This window comes from Aulostomus chinensis, chromosome 12, assembly GCF_037954235.1.
Source record: "Aulostomus chinensis isolate RoL2024-O1b breed Wild chromosome 12, RoL_Achi_v1.0, whole genome shotgun sequence".
Classification (NCBI taxonomy): Eukaryota; Metazoa; Chordata; class Actinopteri; order Syngnathiformes; family Aulostomidae; genus Aulostomus; species Aulostomus chinensis.
In genome coordinates this window covers 1,151,034-1,161,714 of record NC_141331.1, presented here as the reverse complement: position 1 = coordinate 1,161,714, position 10,681 = coordinate 1,151,034, and the positions used below count along the sequence as shown (strand labels likewise).

The 10,681-nt window shown below is 53.0% G+C and overlaps 3 protein-coding genes across 10 annotated transcripts in view; 2 read left to right on the top strand and 1 right to left on the bottom strand.

Moving 5' to 3' along the window:
* The window catches only part of LOC147251651 (uncharacterized), a 151,193-nt gene that overhangs the window by 73,947 nt on the left and 66,565 nt on the right, over positions 1–10,681 (top strand). The window lies entirely within an intron of this gene.
* Positions 1–10,681, top strand: part of enox1 (ecto-NOX disulfide-thiol exchanger 1) — a 66,024-nt gene that overhangs the window by 265 nt on the left and 55,078 nt on the right. For 4 of the 8 annotated variants that reach the window (XM_086219498.1, XM_086219495.1, XM_086219497.1 and 1 more), the window contains exon 1: positions 3,879–5,505. The exons of 1 other annotated variant lie outside the window; for it this stretch is intronic. The gene's annotated coding sequence lies outside the window, so the exon portion shown is untranslated. Of the gene's footprint in view, positions 1–2,273; positions 2,384–3,877; positions 5,506–10,681 lie in introns of those variants that run through there. 3 more of the 8 variants (XM_086219501.1, XM_086219500.1, XM_086219503.1) reach the window with 3 other exon arrangements.
* Positions 44–3,304, bottom strand: lacc1 (laccase domain multifunctional purine nucleosidase 1). Its single transcript, XM_086219509.1, has 5 exons — positions 2,285–3,304; positions 1,580–1,758; positions 1,265–1,430; positions 954–1,170; positions 44–818 (listed from the first exon to the last, which is right to left on the bottom strand). The coding sequence occupies exons 1-5, from the start codon at positions 2,718–2,720 to the stop codon at positions 584–586; spliced, it is 1,233 nt and encodes a 410-aa protein (XP_086075635.1). The 5' UTR covers positions 2,721–3,304; the 3' UTR covers positions 44–583.

Below are 10,681 nucleotides of genomic sequence, written 5' to 3'. Positions count from 1 at the left end.
GACCACTGACTTTTTGAAAGTTTATTCCAACAAAATACGTGTAAAACCACAAGTACAAGTACACAATGTTTTATTTAGGTGGAAGTTGACATTTACAGACAGGCAGGTCAATGCGTTGGTGTCCTGCTCACCACAAGGGTCCCCCCAGTGCAGGTCACCCTCACGAACGCCGGCGGCTGCTCCGTGATCAGGGGGGCGGTGTAGAAACAACGCCCTTGAGCTTCTGCCCCGGATGTCAGGAAGATGTCATCACCATGGTTACATCCAGCGTGTGGCTGCATTTCTCTTTTCGTAAAACGGTTTGTTAAACGTTGGTGCTTCAGCTGATGGGCGCCGTGACCGCAGAACATCCACGGAACCACCAGCAGAACCCGTACAGGCTGTTTGATCGTTCAAGAGCATTTGAGGAGAAAATAACCTTGTCCAGGTTCTAAAGGTTCCATGATGACATGCAACTTCCTGACCTGACTCAAATTTACCAGGGTAGCCTCACGCAGATTTGACCTTTTTACGTTTCTTCCATTCTAAATGAAGAGTCGCACAGAGGACGAGTGGCGCCGATGGAGACACCGCAGACGCTCACTTACTGGTGAAGGGTTTTACCATCTGTGCTCGTGGCGACGTCAGTGTGACGCCGGCCCGGTTCCGTCTCCTTGATCCATATGAAGCCCACCTGGGTGCCAAAGTTGAGTCCATCTCTGACGTGGGAGAAGAAGGCTTGTGGGTGGCAGGCGGTGCAGGGCGTCACACACGGCCTGTCCGTCACCGTGTCGTCATGGATGTGCTCCGACGGGATGCCGCCTTTCTGGAGGAGGAGCCTGTGGTGGCCAATCAGCGTTTAGAGCAGTAAAGACAAAAGAAAAGAGGGTTACAAGACAAAGCTGAAAACACTGCAACACCAACTCAAATATTGTCTGGTTGGGGGGGGAGCTGCTGATTGGATGGAGCGCCACCTGTTGGCCAGGCGGATGTTGACATGAGGCCTCGCCGACTCAGGATCGGGGACACAGTTGGGGGGGAAGTTTAGAGCCTCCTCCCTCTCCAGGGTGAAGCAGCACATCCCCACCGATGGTCCGAACGCCACCGTGATGTTGCTCACCTGGCAACCAAACTCCGTCACCATGGCCTCCACAGTCGCCATGGCAACGCCCATCAGGGTCCCTTTCCAGCCTGAAGGAGAGTAGCTATGTCCTCAAATCCTGACGAAACCTTCAATATCCCTGCTACCTAACCTGTGTACTGCATGACTCGTAAAGGTGTGTACCTGCGTGAGCGGCTCCGATGACCTTTGACACGGGATCGACAAACAGGATGGGGATGCAGTCGGCCCCCGGAGCTGCTAAAACCACGTCAGGCTGATCAGTCACGACGGCGTCGTAGCTCTCCGGCTCAGCTTTGCCCATCACCCAGACGTCGCTGGCGTGATTTACCTGCGGGTTGAGATAAAGCGTCAGCCTGAACCTTCGCCACAGCCGACAGGTAGAAAAGGAACAGAAGCAGAAACGACAGACGCAGCAGGTGCCGGTGCTGCGTCTGGTCAGCAGTCAGCGCCTGTCGGATGTTCTGGGGAAGCTTGAACCTTGACCAGGTGAAGTGGTTGCGGGTGGAAACCAGCGTGGACAGCCAGCCGCTGCCTGTTCTCCTGCACCACGGAAGCAGGGTCCCGCCGCTTGCTGCTGCTGAACAGATTCAGGGAGGACAGCGTGGGGATGTAAGACACGCCCCCCGCACGGGTGCTGAAGCCATGACCGAAGCCGTCTGGGGGAGACAGGAAGAGGTCAGATGGCGAGCAAATCCTGATTTGGTTCTACAGATCCAGAAGTGATTGTGTTCTTCTGCTGATCTCCAGCTGCAGCCAACGGTTGTCGTCGTCCATCAGCTTGAACCGACCAATCATTTTGTCTGTAAAATGTCGAGTCGACATGAAAACATCCGTCCCTCTGGGCGGGTGGCGTGCTGCAGATCCTGGGAGCAAAAGTGTTGTTTGGAAAAGTGACAGAGACAATAAATCAATCACCAAACGGATTTGCAGTGATCAGGAAACACCCCCAGCGCCGCCACCACCGTTCATCTCCGGCTGTTCAGGGTTTTTGCTTCATTACAAGAAGATCCTGACTAAAGATCAAAGGGCAGCTGTGGTTTGACTGACAGGTCAAAGTGACTTAACTGATTTGTTGTGTATTTTAAAAATATTTCAGAATTAACAAAAGCTGATGTCATTAATCAGTCAGCTGGTCAGGTGAGGCTACAGACTAAAACCGGATGTTTGTCCTCAGAAACCCACCCGGGATCAGGGTCGACGTCAGCACCCGGATCGGCCCCCCCAGCGCGGGGAGCTGGCGCAGCACCGCCACCACGTCCTCCTCCGGGCCTCCTTCAGCAGGTGAGTCCGTGTGGGCGGGGCTTGAGCAGCCCGTCATCACCTGATAGGTAAAGGTGTACACGGCTGTGAAGAGCAGCTTCTGGTAGTGTGCCAGCCGGTCCCGGCCCCGCGGGGTGGTAACGACCCGGACCGAGCTGAGGTCCAGCTGGTCCAGGGTCCGCTTGAACCGGTACAGACGCTCCGCGATGGATCCGGAGTCCAGGACCCGAGACGGGTCCGCGGAGCCGTGTTCGTCCCGGAGGCCTTCCCCGCCCAGCCAGAAGACCTGCGCGTGCCGGAGCGAGCCGGTGCAGCGGCGGCAGCCGTGGATCCGGTCCAGTAGGACCGCCTCGAACATGGTGGGCGGCAGAGGCACAACCGACCCGCGTTCACCCCGGCAAGTTCCTGCAGAGGAACTCCGGCGGACTTCCTGCAGCTGGCCCCGCCCACTCAGGAAACTCCGCGCGCGCTGCCGGTGTGAGCTCGCGCCCTCCGTCCTGCTCAGACTCCCGGACGCGAGCCTTTTGGGCTTCTACCTCTCAGAAGCAGGGAATGAGTCCCGAAGTATCTCACGTTGATCTGAGATGACCCTGTAATGACGTCACAACTGCTGTGCAGCCGACCGGTTCCTGACGTGGTGACGTTGGTTTGATGTAGGATATTCATGAGGGGTTCGGCAGCAGCCACGCCCTGTGCTGCTGACGCCGTGGTTTTTATGTAGCGGCCGTCACCAAATGACGTTCTATGGAGAGCGGTTGTGGGAATGTCAGGCTTCTTCCAGGGCCCAGGAACCAGCAGGAGCACTGGAATGGAACCAAGCCCTGTCCTATCCAGCACTGATGATGATTTGCATGCTGGGAAATCTCTGCCTTCACGTGCGTTGAAGTACATGTCGCAGTATTTCTGCAGGAACCTTCCAGCACGACGAGCAGTCACGCTGCCGTTCCTCCTCTGGTTCTCTACTTTTATTCACCTGAGCGAATGGACGCTCGTCTTCACTTCAAAATACTATCATTATACACACACACGTATATATATTATATATACGTGTGTGTATGTATATATATGTGTGTGTATATATGTATATATACACACACATATATATATAATATATATGTGTGTGTATATATGTATATATACACACACATATATATATAATATATATGTGTGTGTATATATGTATATACACACACACATATATATTATATATATATGTGTGTGTGTATATATAAAATTAATTATAAAGTTGTTGATTTTTTAATCAATGTACAAAAGCCCTTGTGCTGATTGGCAATGATGTCATGTGACCTATCCAGTCACTGACGTCTTCAGACTGGAACCGGCGTTGACTGCAAGGCTCCAGCAGATGGAGCCCAACGACCAGCCTGGGTCCCTGCAGCCGTGAACATGGCCGACCGGAGCCTGGAGTCTCTGGTAGACAAACTGCATGTTTTCAGTCTCTTTTTTCCCTCCCCAGATGAACTGAATCTGCTTATTTTCTCAACCTGCATCCTGCACTGTCCCATCTGGGGGGCAGGTCATGTGACCTACTTCCTGGTTGACATGTCCTGCAGGCTCAGTCCCGGTGGACGTCTCTGCTGTGGCAAAAGGACGGTTGCTATTTTTCTGCTCCGGCAGCACCCCGGAGACCCTCGCCTCTTCCCTGCTGCCAAGGTTACAGGCAGGGATGTATTATTAGCCTGCGCTCGCCGCCGGGATCCAGGGACGTGACCTCGGAGGGAGCCTGGCAGGAGAGAGGAGCGGAGATCCTGTGAAATGTCAAGAGCGTACAGGAAGAGAGGAGCCAGTTCTCCCCTACTGGACATTTGTGAAGAAGCAAAAACACGTGTGTGCCTGGTGGAACCTTTAAGAGGAACCTTTTTGGAAATGTAGGAATTTCAGTATTCCAGCAAGAAAGATCAAATAAAATGACGGATCACAAAGGAAAAACTGGCTTCAAGTTACTGAACCAAAGCATGGCGGGCCTCCTGGAGACGGCTGTGAATCACGAGCCTCCCATCCATTGCCTGTCCAGTGGCTTGGGGGATGTCCTGGGCCAGTGCCGGTACCAGCGAACCCTGCAGCCCTTCAGCAGGTGGGCCCTGGTAGACCCCAGTGGACCTAGTTAGACCCAAGTGGACCCAGGTTACACCCAGGTGGACCCTGGTTAGACCCAAGTGGACCCCGGTTAGACCCAGATGGACCCTGCTTAGACCCAAGTGGAGCCTGGTTAGCCTGGTTAGACCCAAGTGGACCTGATTAGACCCTGGTTAGACCCTGTTATACCCTGGTTAGACCCAAGTGGACCCTGGCTAGCCTGGTTAAACCCAAGTGGACCCTGGTTAGACCTAAGTGGACCCTGGTTAGCCTGGTTAGACCTAGGTGGACCTGGTTTAGACCCAGATGGACCCTGATTGGACACAGGTTAGACCCAGGTGGACCCAGGTTAGAACCAGGTGGACCCTGGTTAGACCCAGATGCACCCAGGTTAGAACCAGGTGGACCCTGGTTAGACCCAGATGCACCCAGGTTAGAACCAGGTGGACCCTGGTTAGACCCAGATGCACCCAGGTTAGAACCAGGTGGACCCTGGTTAGACCCAGGTGCACCCTGGTTAGACCCAGGTGGACCCTGTTTCCTATAGAAATGCACTTTTGGTACTAGTATTATTTCATCCAGTAACTTTCCCACCTGTGCTTCCGGGTTCTTCTCCAGTTCCTGGTTCCAGGGATCCTGGAGTCTCTTTAGCCGTTCCTCGATGGGCTGGCATGCATGTGGTTCTGCTAGCTTGTTAGAACCGAACCGTCCCTCGGGGCTTTCTTCTTGCTGGGAGTCTGATGATGAACAGGATGAAAATCAAGCAGCTCTCGATCAGGGGGGCCGCTGACAGACCCTGGCCCCGGCCCAGGCGTCCTGCCCGCCGCCCCTGCATCACCCGCCGGTCCTTCACCCCGACGAGACCTGGCAGTCGTGCACGGCGCTCGCTCGGTGACGCGCCCCGGGTTCCGTCCTACCGAAGGTAGCAGCTACGCGGCGGCAGAGAGGAGGCAGACTGAGTCCAGCCTCACCGGCACCGGGATACTCACCGTCGAGGACCGGAGCGCGGAGCGGATCCTCGCGATCGAGCACAGCCGTCAGAACTGGTAAGAAGTCCGTTTCTGCTGCTTCCGGTTCGGTTCCCTGGAAGGCTGCTGAGCTCCTCTCCCAGCGGCGGGGTTCTCCTGCTCTCTAATCCCGGCGCGGCTCCGCTGGTAGTGACGGAGGTGATGATCATCGCCACAGTAACAAAGGTGGTGATGATGGTCCGGACCGGACGAGTGTTTCTGAAGTGATCCGGAGAGATGCGCGCGTGAGAGGGCGCCGGGAGAGAGAGAGTAACGGGGGGTGGGGTGGGGGGACGAGCCCGTGACCCGCCGGCACCCTCACCTCCAGACGGTGGAGGTGTGTGTTCGGTGTGTGTCGCGGCTCTGCTGCCCGTGTGATGGACCGATGAGCTGAGGAGGAGAAGATGCCCTTGTTGTCAAGGTGACCACTTCACCTTGGCAACCCCGGCACCGGGGGCTGGGGTCATGGTGCTCCTGTCACCAGGTCAACCTCAGGTTTATTAACAACTCTGGAGTTAATGACTTATAAACTGTGGAGTTCCCGCCCCCCGCTGGGAGCTGGAGGGGTTCTGCCTCCTCAGCCCGGTTCTTCTGGTTCCCACCTGCTCGTTTCTGGCGGGATGTGCAGTCATGAAGGGAGCTGGTACGTTAGCAGGTTGGAGCTGCTAGCTAGGAGCTCTGCTCTGGAGTCCACTGAGGGATCGCTTAGCTTCACCGTGTTCTAGATCCAGAACACGCATGTTTGGAATGGAAACGCATCTCGCTGACACTCTGCTCATGTTCTGTAGCCTGGACTCAACTTCCCAGCTGCTTGCGTGTTGTTCATGCTAGCATCATCGTTTCGCGCTGGCCACGGCCTCATTCTCACGATCACAGAACTTCCTGAATATGGAGTGAACGTCCACAGGACCTGGAGGCCGTCAGCACGCCACTGCTTCATCAGACGCCGTCAATGCCTCCTCAGCTCCGCTGCTACTGTGATGTCATCCCCCGTTTCCTGGCTAATGTGTGAGGGCTAAAGAGACCGAACTCTTCTTGCCTCTGTGGTTACAGGCCCGGCGCCGCGCCTGGTTGTGGTCATCAGAAAATGATATTTGTGACTTAAATCTAATAAATCAAAGAGAAAAGTGAAAGAGTAAATCCTCGTGATGGATGCTGAGCTGCTCAGTGTCCTTGGCAACGCGTCACTGTGGCGACCTGCTCAGCACCACGGACAGCGAGAACTCTGGTCCTTCTGTGCCGGCGGACTCAAGACCAAATCTCTTAGACCTCGTGTGTTCCAGTCTTGGTTCCCTCAGAGGGAGGATGGGAGGAAGAACCTTTTAGCTCCCATGACATTCCACATCCTGGCAAACAACGCCACCCCTCCAGAGAGCTCGCCAAAAGGCTGAGCTGGGCGCTTCCTGGAGGAACACAGGTGTTTTCAGCTGAGAAGAACATACATGCAGGTGAACACGAGACAGAAACAAATAGAGGAATCACACAGACGGCGTCATGTAAGAACACGTGTGTCTGAAGGTGGTTCTGTAATTCTGGTCCCGATGGCGAGGGCGTGGCACCCTTTAGATGGAGTTCTGGCCTTTGGGAGGAGGATCTACCAGGGCTCGTACTCGCCGTGCTGGCTCCGACCACACCGTCATCATAGCTGCTGTGGCTCTTATAATGGAGGTGAGTGGCGGCGTGCTGACGTGGACGGGTATGGCGCGTCCGGGCCGTGACGCGGTGGTTGTTATACGGGGTCAAATAATCGCCATCACTCACCTCGCTGCTGGTTGTGTTTACATCAGAACGTCGCTGTAAGTTTTTTTCTTTTGGATGTTTTCATTCTCGAGGAGTAAAAGACGATCGGCGTTTGACTTTGATGCCATCACGACTCTCAGGAAGTCTCTTCTGTTTCCTCCATGGCAACCGTTTCCAGGGCAGTTGATCGACCAACGGGATTTTTTGTGACAGTAAAATCTTAAATGACAAGTAATTAATCAATGCAAATATCATTCGTCATGGGTCCTATTTTCTTTCCAGGCATTAATCAATTAGCCGCGTGATCGTCACTCATCACCTCCGATCGGTTCACCTGTCGCTCAGTCTGAGACGGTCCTTTGCTTCCGTCCTCCGATCCATAAACAGAATGAACGGTGAAACCGTGGCTGTGAGCGGAGGCGCGATGACGAGGCACAAGCAGGAAATGAAACCCTGGAAGACTCGCAGGTTGAAATCATCAAAACACAACTGAGAACTGGCAGGAAATAAAAGTGTCAGTCAGGAGGAGCGGCGTGAGATTAACGCCCCCTCGCCTCTTATATGGTGTGATGTCACAGCCTGACAATCACCATCAGCCACCGCATTCAAAATTCGCATCAGCGACTGTCATAACGAGTCACTGCAGAAGAATCTGAAGCCTCCAGCCCCTCCCCCCAGTTGGTTCCTCCCTCTGCATGCTGGTCCATTGGCCCGTGTGAGGTTTGTGTGGCGTGGCAACATCGCTGGGGTGACAGCGTTGGCGGTGAAGCACGCCAGACCTCCCGCAGGTTTGTTGCATGTTGGTGAGAAGTCCAGGAAGCAGGAAGCTGCTTTAATTGCAGTTTTCTGTTAATTTGCCTTTTGGACCCCAAACTTTGTCAAAGCTCTGAACCACCAGTGATCCGGACCAATCAGGATTCCTTTAGTAGATAGGGGGCGTGGTCCGGGTGTGACGGCAGTGAGACAATGAGCAGGTTAGCATAGCAGATGCTGCTAGCGCACCAGTTACATCGGCCTGGACCGTGGTTCTGCTCTGAAAAAAGAACCAAGAACACCTGAAGGGTTCAGCTTCTATGCTGGTTCATCCATCTGATTGGCTGAAGTTACACAGACACTGATTGACGGATGGTTCCTCCAATCACCTTCAAAGGGTTGGTTCAACAACCATCAACGGTACACTGACAAACATGTAAAACCAAAACACACACAAAGACAATCAGAACTGCTTTAATATTTATTGGTAGTAATCATCTCACTGTTGACACTCACACACACACACACACACACACATACAGACTCACACACACATACAGACACACACACACAGACTCACACACACACAGTGGCAGCACATCAAAGGCAGCTCTCCATCAGTGTGAGGAGGGGAGGAAGCGGAGGAGCCGGAGGGGAAGCGCTGCTGTGACTGAAGTGCTTTCTAATTCTAATGGTGTGTGTGTGTGTGTGTGTGTGTGTGTGTGTGTGTGTGTGTGTGTGTGTGTGTGTGTGCGTGCGTGCGTGCGTGCGTGCGTGTGTGCGCGCACGTGTGCAGTGATGTGGGGTCTCTCTGGCTGCACATCAAGAGAATCTCATTTGTGCGGTGGACTGCAGAAGCAGGAAATAGGATTTACTTCCTGTTTGTCTGAGGCAGAACCAGTCCATCGATCTATAGATCAACAGCAATGAATTGCATTGAAATCTTATTTGTGTTTCATCAAGACGGTTGTCAACTGGGTCACTCGCTGACAACAGTTCAGTTGAGTCCAAACACGCCGCTGTTCCACCAGCAACTGCTTGTCCACCATATTTAAATTCTCCCGACGGGGTTGCCGTATAACGCAATCGTTGTATTGAGCCATTTGTGTTTCAGTAGCTAGCTCGTGGTAACTAACAACACTGAAGGAATACTTCACCCAAGAAGTGAACCTCACCTCTCCGGTCCTCACTACCAGGAGGACTCAGCTCACTAAGACGTGTCTCCCTCCTCCATCACATCTGAGTGACCCCAGACTGCAGGAAGAACCAGCCACGTATGTTTAGCTTCATCTGCAGTCAGCAGGAAGATGTCTGACTCCAACTGTGCCACGAACTGAAGGTGGTTTCTCCAGACCTTTCTCTTTCACTGGTGGACCGCTTCTTCTTCTACTGTTTTCAAGCCATGTTGCCTCTACCGGCGTCTTACGATGATATAAGATGGCGTTTTATTATTGGCTTTAAAGCAGTTGATAGAAATGGTCCCAGTTCACATTTCCCATCGTGTCCTACAAGTGGGCTTAAATTCAGATCAGCGGATGTAATGAAGCATGAAGCGATGACTCCAGGAGGCCTCTTCCCCATTTTAGATTCCCACATTTATTGGTCACTAATAAAGATGCACAACCACCTCTCCTGCATGGTCCCAGTCTCTCCAACCTCGACCCAGCTGGGACAAACGCTCCTGCCCGCTGTCGCTGTGTTTCCGTGTCGTTTTGGCGCAGCTGTACCTGATTCCCCTCACGATGCCGTGTCTTTGCTTCACCTTCAGCACTTTTGTCTGGGTGCTGCTGGATGTCCACATCTATTAGCCACAGCTTCCTGTCATTTCCACAGGGTTTAAGTCCTGTCTGGAGCAATGAGTTAAATACAGTGAATAATGCCTGAGGAGCTCAGAGGATATTCAGTTCCTCCAGTGGTGACCTTCAACCTGCTCAGGTTGCGTCTTTAGAACCGTCAGAAGCAGTGAGCCTGATGAGGAAGCTGAGGGACCAGAGGCTCCCAGGGGTTCGTCCACCGATGTCCAATCTCTCTCCTGTGCTGGTTTGATGGCGGATCAGATCCTGCTCACATGCTTTGATACTTGGCTTTGCACCTGAGGTGGTGAAGTGCAATCGCACCATTTTTTGAGAGTATTTGTTTTTCCTGGCTGGATCTGTTACTTATTTATTATTAATCATCTAAAAGCTTTGTGAAAGCTGTTTCAGATAAAGTGAGTTTTCTACTTTCCATGTAGGAGACGATCTGTGTTTCTGATTCTCCTAAGACAGACGTTGCAAAACCAAAGTCATGCCAAGTACAATCTGTTCTGTCGTCAATCAGTATCACCGTTCTGATCAAGCGCTCGCTGTTCGAAGTTTGAATGATTTTGGTTTGAACCCAGAATGCAGGAAACGCCAGCCTCCAACTTGTTGCTGCAAACCAAAGATCAACAGCAGCAGAATTGTCCCTTCACACCTTCCTCCCCAGTCAACGTCTCCTGGAACTTCCCTTCATGTACGAGCTGCTCATTTAGTGTAGAACCAGAACTTCCACCAGGAACCTGACAAATCTGCAACAGAGGATAGAACTCAACCTCCGTGCTCGTCACCACCTGCCATTAGAACACAAGAAGAAAAGCACTGCAGGGGACATCTCAACCGGTGGTCAATGTAGAGACTATCTCATTGCATAATAGTCACGCTAACTGGCTATGCGAATGCTAACTGGCCGTGCTAATGCTGAG